The 16,471-nt window shown below is 42.1% G+C and overlaps 1 protein-coding gene across 7 annotated transcripts in view; it reads right to left on the minus strand.

Moving 5' to 3' along the window:
- The window catches only part of FNDC3B (fibronectin type III domain containing 3B), a 341,119-nt gene that overhangs the window by 50,362 nt on the left and 274,286 nt on the right, over window positions 1-16,471 (minus strand). For 5 of the 7 annotated variants that reach the window (XM_080656861.1, XM_080656862.1, XM_080656863.1 and 2 more), the window contains 8 exons: window positions 14,681-14,805; window positions 13,316-13,490; window positions 10,966-11,052; window positions 9,620-9,758; window positions 7,678-7,749; window positions 5,122-5,240; window positions 2,291-2,396; window positions 1,238-1,410 (listed from right to left, as the gene is read on the minus strand). In XM_080656861.1, the coding sequence (XP_080512987.1) occupies window positions 1,238-1,410; window positions 2,291-2,396; window positions 5,122-5,240; window positions 7,678-7,749; window positions 9,620-9,758; window positions 10,966-11,052; window positions 13,316-13,490; window positions 14,681-14,805 (996 nt within the window). The remainder of the gene's footprint in view (window positions 1-1,237; window positions 1,411-2,290; window positions 2,397-5,121; window positions 5,241-7,677; window positions 7,750-9,619; window positions 9,759-10,965; window positions 11,053-13,315; window positions 13,491-14,680; window positions 14,806-16,471) is intronic. The other 2 variants (XM_080656864.1, XM_080656865.1) reach the window with 2 other exon arrangements.

Here is a 16,471-nt window from a genome sequence, read left to right on the forward strand (position 1 = left end):
ACACACGGTTAACTTCCAACAACAGGAGTAAACCATGGCTGAAGGCAGTTTTCATACCTTACATTAATTAAAGGCGAGAGCAAGTAAAACTCAAATCAGTACAGTTGCACATTTATCTTTGCTATGGCAGCGATCCCCCAAAAAGTTGATGGGAGAAAGGGCAGAAACAAAAGTATAATAAGGTTTTTGCAGCAGTTGTGATTCTCACTTCCCCCCTTTTTACTTATACAAGTTTGGGTGCACAGGCTCTTGTATCCTCTCATCAATACATTTTTATTGTTCAGTTTCATGTTTTTTTTAAATTTAAATAGTTGTGCTGTGTCTGCAATGCTTTCCTAATGGGGAATTAGAAGAACTCCAGCTCCTGTGAAAAGTCCGAGATCCGACTTCAGACCAAATGCCTTAGTCAGTTTGGCGAACATGAAATAGCTAAAACACACTTCGCTTCTAACCGGTTTGAACAGCACTACCGAGAGCTAGAAAAACTCACCGTTGACTTCGTGTCACTGTTAGTTGGGCTTTCCTATTTGAAAATTTTTCATAAACTAATGACATGTATTAATTGGCATGGAGCTCATCTATACAAATCACCAGCACTTTTGGGGGATGTTACTGGCAGTCTGCTCTACCGATACCCTCTTGCTCTCTACGTTTCTGCCCATTTTTGACACACCAAAAAGCCCTACTGTCTCTGGGTCACCTCTTCAAAATCCATACCACTCTGTAATTTTTTTTAAAAAAAGGAAAAAACACCTCCGTGGATATAATGTAGGCATATACTTTCAATTTGACAGCCCACCCGACAACTCCAAAGGGAACAAAAGAAGGCACTTGAACAAAACAGCCCTGTGCTGGCTTCCCTAGCCTCTCCCCAACTTCAGTGTGAAACTGGCATGAGACTTTGCTGGGTAATCTAGACAACATGGGAAAGGAATCTTATAGAGCACTTCTAATTTCTCATAACTGATTACTAGAATCAATGAGCAAATAGGAAATTATTTTTACAACTAACAAATGCATCTAAAGGGTGATGTTCCTATTAATCTTAAACTCTACCTTAACAGAATGATATGAGGATATAGAAGCAACATTTCCAATGCTGGGAGTATGAAATCACAATATATGAAATCAGAAGAAACTTTTTATATGTTCTTCTTTAACAGTGGTCAAGGTTGGCTAGATGCTGCCGAGGAATTTCCGGAGGGTAGAAACCGAAGTATTAGAACCTTCTACTCACCCCTCCATCGTTCAGAGCCCTCACTCTGAAACGATACATGGTCCCGGGAAGCAGGTTGCCCACGGTGCACTCGAGCTCTGGCCCGTGGTACACCTCCGATGCCACGTCCTCAGGCTCCGTCATCTCCACACTGTACTCAGAGACCTCACAGCCACTTTCAGAGGCAGGGACATCTAGGAGTGAAGGGTGGTTCACATCATATCATTTCTGTGCTTCCAGTTGACAAAGATCACATCTGATTTTCCACAAGGTTTGCAAAACAGCATGTAGGTGCCCCCTGGCCCCCCAGTATCTTTCTTACAAAAAAAACCAAACAAACCCTCTTTCCCAAAGAAAAGAGAAACAAAAAGAAAAAGTTTCTGAATGATGTTATCGATACTTCCCAAAGCAAGTACATTTAAGTACATTTAATTACCTTAATACAATAATTTAAAAACAGAACCATTAGGCAAATTTCTTTACATTCTAAGAAGGGAAGAAACAGATAAGAAAATCTTCTCTTTTAACTTCAAACCAAAGGTCACATTAAATCAAGATAGCTGGCCCAAAGTTGGCATGCTATTTTATTATATTTTAGACATGAGTGGTGAGAAAAAGCAGTCTGATAAGGCTCTGCAGGTTAATACTGGCAATTTTATGTGCTATAAACTGCTGATACAGAAAGGCTAATATGGCTCCAATCCAAACAGGACCCACACAGGACAAAGCAGCAAAGATGAGGAGAAATTAGCTGTTACCTCATTCTCTAAATTGAACACAACTTTTCTTTTATGAATGAAGTTGAAAAATTCCTGAAAAAGTCTGGCTGTCCTGAAATGTTTTCTAGAAAACTACCCTCTAAAGGTAGAGGATGGACAGCGTGTGGGGTGCCATCAGGAGCAGGAGGATGAACAACAGCGAGCGGGAGAACACAAACCCAAGCCAGCATACATTGAAAAGAAATATGGACGTTTCCAACAGAAAAGAAACAGACGGCTTTCAGAAGAAAGACTTCCAACTTAATGACAAAGCATCTCCAACTGTCCACGCCACCGTGAAGAATCGTTCACTCACCCCACTCTAAGTGGACTTCTTTGTGCTTTGGTCTACCCAGAACCCTTGGTGGTCGGCACTGACCTGGTGCGATGCTTAGTGTGCGAACAGGGAGGCTTTCAGAACACTGCAGAGAAACACCAAAGAGAACACTCTTAGTTACTGTGAATTCATTACACCTCCACATTCCAGGCAAATTCCACCCCATACCTGTACATGCTACCAAAGGAGGTTACACATTGCATGTGTACACATGCTTTTCTATGCAATGAGATTGTGCGTGTGTGTGTGTGTGTGTGTTTGTTTAAAGTGTGGACATATACTACATATGGCACTGGTAAAAAACGATTATTTCTAGCCCTAGCCAGTTTGGCTCAGTGGATAGAGCGTTGGCCTGCAGACTGAAAGGTCCTGGGTTCGATCCCGCTCAAGGGCACATGCCTGGATTTCAGGCTCAATCCCCAGTAGCGGGCGTGCAGGAGGCAGCCAATCAATGATTCTCTCCCATCACTGATGTTTCTATCACTCTCTCCCTCTCCCTTCCTCTCTGAAATCAGTAAAAAAATATTTTAAAAAAATGAATATTTCTGAAGTCAGATTTGCAGAAAGGAGTGTTTTATATCCTGAGCACACAGCTATTTTCCTTTAAACCAAAATTAGAGAGACCCTTCATGAGGACAGAAGAGGACACAAAACAACAGGTGGATGAAAATTATAAATGGTGCCATAAATGGCCAACCATTCACATCCAGAGCAGAAAAGCAAATAGACTCATTATTAATCAGCTGAGTGTGACATTAGCCAGCAGGTTCTATTAAGGCTAAAATAAGTAGGCCATCATTCTACAGGAACTGGTTGCGAAGGCTGGTGGTGTGGAAGCTGAACCCCTTTCCGAGACAGGAGAGAACAAGGCAGAACTATGTCGCTTGACCAAACTCCTTCCCGAGAAGCGGTGCAGAGAGGTACCTCTGCCTCATGAGCCGCGTGCAGCGCCCACCCACACAGGAGGTGCCTGCTGATACTCTGTGGCTATGTGTGGACCTACCCCACCCTGGGAGACACTACAGAGAGCTCTGCATAAGCACTGGATTCCTTTTCCCAAGGGGTCTGCTCATCTGGGCAGTGTAAACATTACACTACTGCTCTTTGGGGAGAGAAGAATAACACAAGACAACACTGGAGATGGATTGATGGGCAAAATTAAGCACCCAAATGACAGGTGTTCTCTTGAAAAGTCAACCCAACATAGGACTACAAGCCACCATCTCTCAATGTCTCTCTCAATATTAATGGTTTTAAACTATAATATTAAGTATCTCAACAATGAAAATGTCATTACCATCTTGTCCCTCACTTTCTGAATGTGAGTTAAAGCCATTTAGACAATAATTATCTCACTTCCAGAGCACTTCTTGTGTATCTATTAGGTTATTTTGAGCCTCTGAGAACACTGTGGTTGAAACCAAGGCTCTCAACACATGAACTGACTGGTGTGAAGTCATATAAATAGAAAACAAGAAACCAGCTGCTGCCTACAGATGTTAAGTTGGGCGGTGCACAACTGCATGAGGTGCCCTTCAGCTTAGTTATCACAGGCGAACATGGTTTTTACAGGAACTCTTCAGCAGATGGCAGTAAAGTTCCTTCAAGAAGGTGTATCTCATTCTCAAAACATTGCCAGGGAACTGTGCAGGACGTCTCTCTTTTTTATTCTAAATTCTTTTTCTATCATCGCATTAATGGAGGTTTCCCTTACTTAGCTAAAACAAATTCTAGACAACACAGTTTTCAACTGCCACATGCGATCACACTTGTAAGACATAACTGACAAATGTACCTGAAAATATCACAATTCAGTTGAGAATTATCTGGGCCTATCTTTTATTCTTTTCACCACCCCAAGTCAAGACTCCTTCCACCACCTTTTATCTCCCCTTTACCCTCTTCTATCTCCCCCATCCCTCTTTCCCTTTGGTAATCACCATACTGTTGTCTGTGTCCATGAGTTTTTGTTTGTTTTTGCTTAATCCTTTCACCTTTTCCACCCAGCCCTGCAACCCCCCTCCCCTTTGACAGCTGTCAGTCTGTTCCCTGTATCAATGAGTCTGTTTCTATTTTATTTGTTAGTTTATTTTGTTCATTAGATTCCACATGTAAGTGAAGTCATATCGCACTTGTCTTTCTCAGACTGGCTTATTTCACTTAGCGTAATGTTCCCCAGGTCCCTCCATGCTGTCGCAAAGACTTCCTTTTTATGACCGAGTAGTATTCCATTGTATAAATGTACCATAGCTTTTTTAACCACTCATCTACTGATGGGCACTTGGCTGCTTCCCAATCTTGGCTTGGGAACAACACTGCAATGAACATAGGGGTGCATATATTCTTTCAAATAAATGTTTTGGGTTTCTTTGAATACATTCCCAGAAGCGCAATCACTGGGTCAAAAGGCAGTTCCATTTTTAATTTTTGAGGTAACTCCATACTGCTTTCCACAGTGGCTGCACCAGTCTGCATTCTCACCTGTGGTATACTAGTGTTCCCTTTTCTCCTAATCTTCACCAGCACTTGTTGTTGTACTGATGACAGTCATTCTGACAGGTGTGAGGTAATATCTCACTGTGGTTTTAATTTGCATCTCTCTGAGGATTCATGACATTGATGGGCCTATCTTTTATGTCCTCTAAAACACAATTCAAAAAACCCTAGTTTTGCATTTCCTCCTGGGATGCCATAGCAGACGACACTACCAAGATACATTTTTCAATAGCAATTTTATTCTGATGTTATTGACAGGTTGTCTGAGGCTAACCAAAGATGTTGACTTAAATGTATACCATAACAAAACCAACCTGGCTGTGTCCACCTGTGCTGATGCAGCATGCTCGGAGTTTGTACAAAGTGCCTGGTTTCAAGTGGCTGAATGTGTATTCTGTAGCCGATCCACTGTATGCCACTTCCCACTGACCTGCTGTAAAACAAGACTCGTGTGTGAGTTTATGTCTTTGGTAAAAAGGTAAGTAGTAACAACCACTAACTGAAAAAAACAACACTTTAAGTGGTTTCCATAAACACTAATGTCTCCTATTCTCTTTTTTATGAGCTAAAGGGCTCTCTTTCCATTTCCTTTACAAAGTTAAATATTAAAGTATCATGGAGTCATTTTTAATACTTAGTACTGCTGGCTAGACTACTTAATATCACATTATTACATTTTCTGACTGAGCGGTTAGACGCTGGAAACCACACATCTGAGGCTGGCTCGGGGGGTGTGGTGAAGGAGCAGAATAGTGGCAGGGAAGCTGTGAGATGGTTCTGGTGAGACCTTGGGGCCGCTGGGCAGGGGAAGGCTGCTCAGCCTTGAGGTTCTGGTTGGTCTGTGAAGCCTCCTGCTCTTATCTGCCTGGAAGTTGCAGAAGGAAAATCCTCCCATTGCACACTGAGTCCTCTGGGTAAAGGCCTGCTGTCTTCATGGAGCTCCACTTAAAAGACAAAAATGCCTGAGAGTGTAACAAACTAAAGAGGAAACACTCAGTATGTGATGCAGTTACCTGCCACTTCTTGGGATTAAAGAGTGAGCAGGGCCATGGGAGGAGTCTGGGTGCTTCCACTGACTGCTGGCCTCCCCATGCTGGGCTTCTGGGATGGTTTTTCCTTCTGTTTTGCTCTCACTAATGCTACGTTTCCAGTTGACTGTTTTACTCCATGAAGTTGTTGGGAAAATGTCTTACCCTGTTCTGTAATATTTACTAAAGTAACTTCCACAAATTCCCACAGTTGCTTATCCAGATAGATTTACAATTAAGTTACATGCACTAGGGCCCCAGGAGAAGGGAGAATATTAAATTAATTACCCTGACATTGCTGATTATAAAACCTGTACTAAAAAGGTAAACGGGAACAAGGATCACTACAAAGATTTGTTAATCACCACTGTATGCACCAGCAAAGGGCTTTAAGGAGAGACTGGCATCTACTTTTGATTTGTCATTAGTGGTCAAGAGAGCCAAGAAAATTCAAAATGTACCTAGGTTTTTACCATGAGCCACTGCATACACACAGGGGCCTCATCTCCTAGGTTTCTAATGTAAAGCATGTGAATTTATGTTAACAAGAGCTGTGCCCATATCAAAGTATTCTCAGGTTTTTTTTAAGCTTAAAATAGGACCTGGTTCATGTGAAAACCAAAGTACTCCAGGTGGTTATTGTGGTGCAGAATAAAGGGCAAGCCACACACCTGAATGTTTTTGTTTGTAAAAGTTGCTGTTAACTTTTTTTTTTTTTTTTTCCATATGTACAGATAGTTTTTTATTAAGGTAACTAGAGGCCCGGTGCATGAAAATTCATGCACTGGAGGAGGGGGGGGTCCCTCAGCCTGGCCTGCCCCCTCTCACAGTCCGGGAGCCCTTAGGGGCAGGAGGTGACCCAGCGATCAGGGGAAGGCGATGCTCCCATCACACCTCTGCTGCTGACACTGCCGGCAGCGCAAGCCTCAGCCAGCCCTGGTTACCTGAGCCTTGGGCGGCCCTGGGCAGCTGGGCAGCCGCCATCCGAGGCTTGCCTGCACCTCAGTCCTGGGTGGCTGCGGGACTGAAGGGACTGGGGGACTCCAGAGGCAGGCGTGCAGAGAGGCCAGACCCGCCTGGGGGAGGGCCCGGCTGTGCCACGTGCCTGTCGCCACAGCAGGGCTGAGGGGACTGGGTGCTGCCATCTTATGGCTGTGGGCACCGCCATCTTTGAGCGTGTGGCAGTCAATTAGCATATTCCCTCTTTATTAGATAGGATGAGTACAAGGATTATTAGAGTGGTGAGATAAATCATTTTTAGTTCTGATGACTATGCTTTTTTTCTATTAAAGCCTAATGAATTTTATTAGAAAGAGCTAAGAATTTTTAAAAATTACAAAAAAATGTTACTTTAAGGAATTCAATATCCAACATTGTCCCACTTTAATCCACATATTATGACAAGTAATGTATAAATAATCTGACTAAGAAATCACAACAAAGATGGAAAGAACATTTTATACACTTCATTGTACAAGGGAATTTGTAGATTGCCACCTTCGTCGGCTACCTCCACTTTACCCTTCCTGCTGATTGCTTCTGACTCTCTGCTTATAAGAATTTCCAGAAAAAGTGTGCCCCGAGAAGGGAAGAAAAACTAAACTGAAGTAGTCTCTTAGTTAGGACCTCTGGCTTAAAGAAATAACATAGAGAATTTTAAAGCATGATAAAAATGCCATGTTTGAAGGAGAAAAACTTTCAATATGTGATTAAGGTTTCTTTATATTAATAGCTCTATCATTAGAATTAATGCCAGCTCACTATTACTATATATAGATGTTTATCATATTAGCAAATAGGGTTGCTATTGGATTTGAATGAAACCATTTCCCAAAACTTGACCTTCAGAATTGCCATCAGTAATCTCCAGCAAGTACTTGAGTATTTCTGAACCACCATTGTCCTTTGGAGGATCTGGAAAGTAAGCAAACGAACATGTAAAATCATGTATTACACTACCTCAATTCTGCATTTAATCAAGGGGCACAGTTAATATTATTTCCCACAACTCCTGTAATAAAAAACAATAGAACATAAACACCAAAGAACCTTAAATACTATCAGATTATTCAAAGTTCTTTAGAGCTAGAAATGGCAATGAGTGTTCATTTAGTGAAACATGAGCAAAATTCAAAATAAATACGAACTGATTTTTCTAAAAGTTATGTTAACACATTTACTTCAAGAATTCTGAAACTTGCGTTTTAATATCTAGTGATTTCTATATAAGATGAAATATTTATATATTTTTTTTATTTCACTGATATTATCACTGACCAGATTCTTCCGAGAGATGGAGGATGAAGGAAAGAGAAGTGCAAAATTCATTGACAAAATAAATAAAATGTCAGGATATAATAAATCTATCTGTTCCACCACACTTTGCTACTGAGCAAACTTTATATCCCAACTGAAACTGATGTGAAACCACAGTTGTGGATCAATGAGAACGTGCACTAAAGAGGTGGTTTGAGGAGGAGGCCCTGGCTTACTGCCAGAGCCCTGTGGCACTGCGGGTATTTAGTCCACTCCCAACTGCCTGCAAGAATTTTCTTTTCTGAGCAGAAACATTTCTTGCATTGTAATTTTGCAAGACTACGCAGAACTTACCCCTACTATCTGTATTTTAGATGTACCCTCAGATTACTGATATATAGATTTAGGAACTTTACCTCCCCTCTCTTCACCTGCTATTTCCATTAATGAATACAGACTCCAGTAATAGATATTTAAAACAATAATTATAAAGTTAAATATTATAGCATATGGCTAATAAAAGTAAATATTGGTGTGAACAAAACTTTCTAGGATTTTCTGAGAAAAAAGCTTTACAGTCTGGCGAAAAGCACATCTAGATTTTTATAGTTTCTCTTAATGATATCCATCTTCCAGGGAAATACATACCCTAATAATTCTGTCTCAAAATTATTAGGTAACTTGAAACAGTTATATGTCTCAGTGGTTGGTCTCCAATAATGACTTAATAAGGTTTTAAATTCCCTTTACATTACTTGGCTGCCAGGTAAAATCTTAAATTTCTACTATGGTTTCTTTTTCTTTTCTTTTTTTTTTTTTTTTTGCCTTTTAGGTAGCTAATATTATTATGACATTAATGATATTTATATATATCATAAATGTTTTACATATAATTGCAAATGTTTACCAACATTCTAATGGCACTCATTTCACTGACATAATAGAAACAGAGGTGAGCCATAATCTCCTTCTACCTGATGTCCCCAAGCACTATATAGTGAACTTCAATATGAAAAATTCCTGAAGTTCAAGGCCTCTGATTGCATACAAATGACAACACACACACACACACACAAAACAAAAAAAAACTCAAACGCTGAAGTTTTCTTAATTCATTTTAACTTGAACATTTTGTATGTCAAAATTTACTCATGATGACATACCTAAATTTTGAAATTTATCTTCAATATTAACTTTACAAATCAATTTTTTTACATGAACTATGACTTTCTTAAGGGCAAGCTATTGAAGAATGAAATACATATTCAGAGATTACTACATTCAAATCAATAATACATTAAGGATTTAGAAGGAAAACCATGTAACTGGAAAGTCAGAAAGTGAGATGCTGTTAAATTGTCCATTTACCAATTGGAGTTCTCTGGATATTCCTCATATGCTCATTCCAAATGTGTAAAACTCCTACAAGTAATACTGCCTTTTTATTTTTTATTTTGGTTTGTCACTACTGAAATTAATACATTTAAAAAAAATCTGTCCAAAAAGCAGCAATAGCAACAAAACATACCCCACTTGACACTGAAGCCATGTGACGTCACTGGTCCTTTAATGAGGGGTCGCGTAGGCGGCCCAGGCCTGTCGGGACTTGTCGTACACACCAAAACTTCACTCGGACAGCTTTTCCCTTCCATGTTAGAAGCAGTTAGCTGTACCACAACCGAGATAACATTAACATGCTTTAGAAAACAGCCATTAAAGCAATAGTGATTTTTAACATGACAAGATCAAGGCATCCCTAATCCCCCCCGCCTCCCCCCTCCTCTCTCTCTCTCTCTCTCTCTCTCTCTCTCTCTCTCTCTCTCTCACACACACACACACACACACACACACACACACACCTTTTCTCTTTCAATCTCAAACTACTGATTTGTGTTTTTCTATGAAGTATTTATTTTCTGTATAGTTGGGTATTAACAATTTAAAATAAGGTGGGTTTTAGCTAAGGACATTTTTACCCTTTCAAGAAGACACAAAACAAAGCCACCTTATTAGAATTGTTTTGTGGAAGGAAAACATGGAGGGGCAGCAAGCAGACAAAAATAACCTCACTTGTTTAAGAGTAGGGCAATGCCACCTTGTGGAGAAATGCTAGCAGTGCAGCCATGTTCTCACAGCCAGCATCAAGTATCAAAAGCAAGGGTTCCTTAAAATAATCAAAAACTACCCTTTTTCTCGAACTGAGCCACAACCTTCACTTGATACTCCGACAGCTGCTTATTGAGTGACTACTACATGCCAGGTAACACCATTTGACCCCCAATTAGAGAAGGGGCGAGGGAACCTCCTCTCTCCAAAATGCACTGTCCTAACAGAAAACAGGCTGCGCACAGGGTCAACAAGCAGTGCTGCCGGATCCGGTTTCCTCTCAATGATGGCAAAGCAGCGCTTGTGGCTACGACACAAAGTCCTACATTAATGCTGGCTGTTAACCAAAGCAAAAGCCTAAGGGAGGAGAGAGTGGGTAAAGAAAAATAGAAATGGCTGAGGAAAAATAATGGACAGAAGAGCGAAGGGAAGTGGAGAATAAAAGAAATCCGATGAAAAGGAGAAACAGCAAAGAGAAGGGTGTGCCGTGCAGGTGAGAGACAGGTGCGCTGAGTGTGGGTCTTCCTGGGCGAGGCCATCTGGCCATGCTGTGATACAACTTATTACAGCACATTACTGTTTCCCTCTCAAAAGTAGATTTTAAAATGAAAGTATGGTGTGCATTTTGTAAGTGTTACTTCAAAAATGTATATGCTTTGAACGTAAAACATTTTTTTTAGCCTATAGAGTCAATTTGAAACATAAATGGGTGAAACATAAAACAGCTTCTTTTTTAAAGCAGTTCAGGTACCAAAATGACTGACTCACCCTGAATTTATACTGTGTGCTTCTTTTGAGATTTTTCACAGTACAGGTTAAATCCTCTCCAGTGTATTTTGGGTGGAAAAGGTTATCCTGAAAAGGCAAAGCCAGAAAAAAACATCAGTACCATAAAACCTGGGCACTAAATACCTGTGTATGTAGGATTTTTATATCGCCTCTCTCCGCATCACTGGCAGGCCAGAGGTCGGGCAGCTACTACTTGCAAACCAGGGTTAAGAGCCCTTGGTGCTGTGGCTAGCATTCCAGCTTTAGGTAAAACGTAACACTATCCCACTGTACTTCCTCCTGGGTCTGTTCCACTTTATCGTGAGGCTAATACTAACTTAAATGAGAACAATGCTCTCTGAGAGAGTGTAAATTTGTTTTGGAGTAGTGTCACCAAATGCTTTCCTTCAGAGCAAATTTTCCTGGTTACTAAATAAGCATTTTAAACAAAAAAACGTAACCACCAAATGGTACTTGTCACAAAGCGCAGGTACTTAAAAAAGTTATTTCACAATGTTGTCATGGAAAAAGCCTCTTGTGTTGAGGTCTGCACTGTGAAGCTGCAATGTGCTATGTGAGCCGTGCCTGAGGTTTCTGACCACAGTGTCCTCTCCTGGCCAAGGGTGAAAGGACAGCTTGGATGGGGAAGGCTGATCCTTTAAGAGGATTCATTCCACAGTATTCTCATCCATCCATCTGTCCGTCCATCCATCCATCCATCCATCCATCCATCCATCCATCCATCCATCCATCCATCCATCCATCCATATCACTGAGCACATCTATGCATCAGGCTCTCTTTTCTATGCTCTATGGCAGGGGTCCTCAAACTTTTTAAACAGGGGCCAGTTCACTGTCCCTCAGACCACTGGAGGGCCGGACTATAGTTTAAAAACAAAACTATGAACAAATTCCTATGCGTACTGCGGGCCCGGGACGAGTCGGCTGCTAAGCAGGACAGGCAGCGGCACCCGGCGGGCCGTAGTTTGAGGACCCCTGATGGGGTCAACACTGCCCAAGAACAGACAGAGCCTTGCCCATAGAAGCTTATATGTCAGCTGGAGAAAGTGACTAAGAAAACAAACATACAAACAAAACTATATGTAAACATGAAGCTTGCCATATAGTGTTGTGTTATGACAAAAACATTAAGCTGGGTAAAAGGATAGAATGGTGGACCTAGCAAGGTGCTTTCCATAGCAGTGCAGGTTCAATAAGACAGCCACAATGTGGCTCTTTTTTAAAAAAGATATATTTTTACTGATTTCAGAGAGGAAGGGAGAGGGACACACAGAAACACCAATGATTAGAGAGAATCATTGATTAGCTGCCTCCTACATGCTCCACACTGGAGATTGAGCCCGAAACCCAGGCATGTGCCCTGAATGGGAATTGAACCGTGACCTCCTGGTTCATAGGTCAACGCTCAACCACTGAACCGACCCAGCTGGGCCACAATGTGGCTCTTTAAATTTAAATTAAATACAAGTAAAAATTCAGTTCCTTGGGCCCACAGCCAAATTTCAAATGCTCAGTCGTGGGATTAGGCACTACCGTATTGGATAGCACAAACTATAGGACATTTTTATCGTCATGGAAAGTTGGATTAGACATCACTGTTCCAGGAAGGGGCTCCTGAAAGAGGTGACGTGTGAGAAGAGACTTCATGGAAACGAGGAAGTGAGTCAGAGCTACCTGGAAGGGCACGCTAGCTGCCAGGCTTAGGAAGTGCAAAGGCCCTGAGGCCAGGGCACGCCTGGTGTGCTCACTGAGAGGACAGTGGCAGAAACAAAGGCCCCATAGCATGGGACGTGTGGACACTGGAAGTGCTTAGACTTTTACTCTGAAGACACAGGACAGCACCAAGGTGGGAAGGGCTCTGAGCACAGCACTGACATCACCTCATTTTATCTAAGAGGATCACTCTGCTTCCTGGGGAGGACAGAGGCTGGTATAGTAAGGGAAGGAAGGTAAAATACTACAAAAGCCATCACAATAACCCAGGGGTGAGATGATGGTGGCTTGTAAAAGAGTAATAATAGCTGGGCAGAGGTTGAAAAATAGTGAGGTTTAAGAATAATCACTGAAGGAGGCTTTAAAAGAATGTTAACTTTTAATATATGGAGTCAAGGATGCTTGCAAGGGTTTTAAGTTCCCCAAGTGAAAGGGGAGATGCCATTCACAGAGATGGGAAAGGACAGGCTGCTGGTGGTGGTGGTGGTCGTAGGAGTAGAAATTAAGGGTTTGGTTTTGAATTTATGTAGCTCATCTAATTTCATGGTGCCCTGTGGTTATGACAATACCGACTTCCACAGAACACACGCAAGCGTATGAAATCGGCAAAGCTTACATTTTCATCCTCCTGGATTTCCAAGGTGTAGGTGACCACTTCCTCCGGTGAACAGCCTTCTGGTTTATTCCACTGCAACGTGACCCATGTGACCCCAGCTCGAACTAGTCTTGGTGCAGAGGGCATCTGAGGAATGTTTCCTAACGTGTAGCACACCACCTCCTGGCTATAACCACTGCAGAGAAACAGCCCAGGGACACACAGCTTAGGAGCAATTCCACAGGAGGACAGTAAGCTTCCCACTGCCCAAGCTGCTTGGGTTGCAAAGCCTGGGCCCTGACAGGTTCAGTAAGTAAAGAAAGGCATTGTGAGATATTTCCCACCACAACTTTGATTTGCCAATGCCCCCCCTTAGCCTGATGCTAAAAAAGCACACCACATTACGGGACAATATAGGTAAGAATTTATTTTCCCCCAAAAGCACCCTGCAGAAAGCACAAGGTCGTGCAATGTTTACCAAGCTGTGAGCCACAGCTTCCAGGAGCCTGTGAATCAGTGCGAGCACAAATGATGTCTGTCGGTGAGATAAAAGTTTTACAAATATATACAGTGCTATGTTTCAAAAGCTTGTGGGTGCTTCCAATCATTTACAAACTCTTGAACCATGGAAGCCTTAATTTCTATGGCTATTTAAACTAGTGAACTCTAAAAATACAGTGGTGAGAAGGGTGGGCAGGGCAGGCTGTAAAACCTCGCGATGCTAAGATTTGAGGCTGGAAAAGAGGCTGGGGGCCAATGATGTGCTGAACCTTTAGGCTTTTCAACAAGCAGTGATGAAAGAAAAAGACTTTCCCTTAATCAAGTTACCCAAGAAGTGCAACTAAAATATGATCTTTTCAAAGCATCTTGGACCCACTGAGGCCTCAATGTCCACCTGCTCTTGTCTTTCTTCTGCTGCCTCCAAGCCTTGCGTCCCGGCAGTCAGATTTTCCCCAATCTGGTATCTACCCTCAGCTTGACAACAATGCTGGCCCAGCACCCCTTTCTTTGTATCAGGGAATACTCACATATAATTGAAAAAGGCAACAGAATGAGGAGCTTGCTAAAGTGATAAAAAAGGCACATGACCTCAAAAACAAAAACAAAAAACTCCAAGAGGGATTCCTTTCAATATCTGCACTATTATCTCCACCTGGGTTCTCAGATTCTCTCGCGGGGGCCTTTGCATTACAGCTTGCAAGACTGCAAAGAGGCCACACAGCGGCATTATCACCTCAGAAGGGGCCTTGTACTCTCTGGTTAAGATTCCCTCTTGAAAAAGCTCAAATTGGTTCAGTGTGGAGGCAGCGGGCACTCCTGTGCCTTCCAGGGTGTGACAGGGAGACTCAGAACCACCACACAGATGAGGGCAAGGAAACGTCATACCTGGTGCCGATGTCATTCCGAGCAGCCAGCCTGAACGTGTACCCCATCGCTGGACAAAGCTTCGTCAACTTGCAGTGCTTCTGGCTCCCAAAGAAGCACTGTCTGAAACCACTGTTTCTTTTGCCCTAAGAGAAAAGTGAAACAAGGCACCAAAGTTTTTTAAAAAATAAACAACCATAAGAAAACGAAGGAACATTTTGCATAACTGTTTACCTTCCTAGCTTGGATGCACAGAACCCAGAGAAGGAAGGCTTCTGGGGAAGTGTTTGGGTTGCACATCAAAGTGTCTACAGTGAAATGCCATCCTTAACATAAAGGCACTGCAGAAAATGTTGTAACTGAGATGAACAACGCACCATACTTCTAAAGTGGCTTTTGGTTAATCACATAAAAAGGTCCTCCCAGGCACATAACAACGCACAGTTTCTAGATCTTCCTCACTCAGGTTGGCCAAACTCTCTGACCAACTGAGAGTGAGTCTGCAGCCCGAGGGCTCCGAAACGCAGTCCTTCCCAGGGACTGCCTGCACCCAAGGGCCAGGCTACGCAGCTCGGCCGCCACAGAAAGTCTTCCCAGCCTTCCTCTCCTCTCCAGCCTCGCAGCAGCCACCAGTCTCCACACATGCACATTCCAGCGATGGTGAGCTCTTTGCTCACCGATTTCTAAATATTGGTCACATGCCTTTGAACCATCTCGTCCACATCTGCTTTTCTCATAACAGTGCTTTGGACAATCTGGGAGCTCAATCAATGCTTGCAGAGGTAAAATGAATGTCTGATAAGTACTTGGGACATTGGCTGAATTCATTTATATGTATTACAGCTACTCTTAAGTGTCTTATGAGGCTGGAAATATGTTTTTAATGCCTTCCTAGCCTTACATGATGCTTCAAATTCCTTGAAGTGAAAAGAAAACACTCCAGTGGGTTCTCTTAATAGACCAGTGAATAAGAAAAAAAACAAAAAAAACTTTAACTGTGCTGTGCCATGCTCCAAGGCATGAAATACTCACATCAGCAGTTTGCTAGTACAAATATTTCATAGCCATAATCCACAGTATTTTATCTATGTTCTTGCAAAAACCACCTGCTAACGCTGAATGTATCTTAGCATTCTAATCAGATGGTTGTGCCCAGGGCCCTAAGAAATATGTTTGAAATTCTCAATTTATTCTATAAAGAAAGCAGAAAGCACATTTTTCTCCTAAGCAAATTCAAGCATTTCCTTCCTTTAAGCAGACCTCCAAATTCTTACCATTAAAACACATTCCAGGTAAAGTTTAATTAAAAATAAAATAAACACACAACTAGCTTGAAGCATCACTAGGGTGAAGAGACTAAAAACAACCATGCTATATTCATCCTCAAACTAACCCTTCCTCTCCCTCCCCATCCAGAGCAAGGTGGTGCCACCCCAGGAAGGAAGGAAAGTCCTAATGGTCTTTAAGATTCAAAGCTCATTTGATCAGGGTTCAACATACATTTGGGTGCAAACAGGAAAGCATAGCATTTTTCCACTGCTACTTGAGTGAAGTCACGGTGCCATTCCACTTACTTTAAACTTGAGTATTAAGGCTGCTGCAGACGATTTATTCTACATACATTTGCATAACTACATCCAGTGTCTGATTACACTCTATGCCCTGGTACGTTCTGTATCCCTTTCAGGCTGTAGCGTGATCTACCTTCTTTCTCCTCTATTTCTGAGCGCAGAGTAAACAGAGCAAGAAAGGCACATCCTGCCGCCACGGAAGCCTCATCCTTTCCAAACCCAAAGCTGGCTCCCCTTCAAT

This window comes from Plecotus auritus, assembly GCF_963455305.1.
Source record: "Plecotus auritus genome assembly, chromosome: 2".
Classification (NCBI taxonomy): Eukaryota; Metazoa; Chordata; class Mammalia; order Chiroptera; family Vespertilionidae; genus Plecotus; species Plecotus auritus.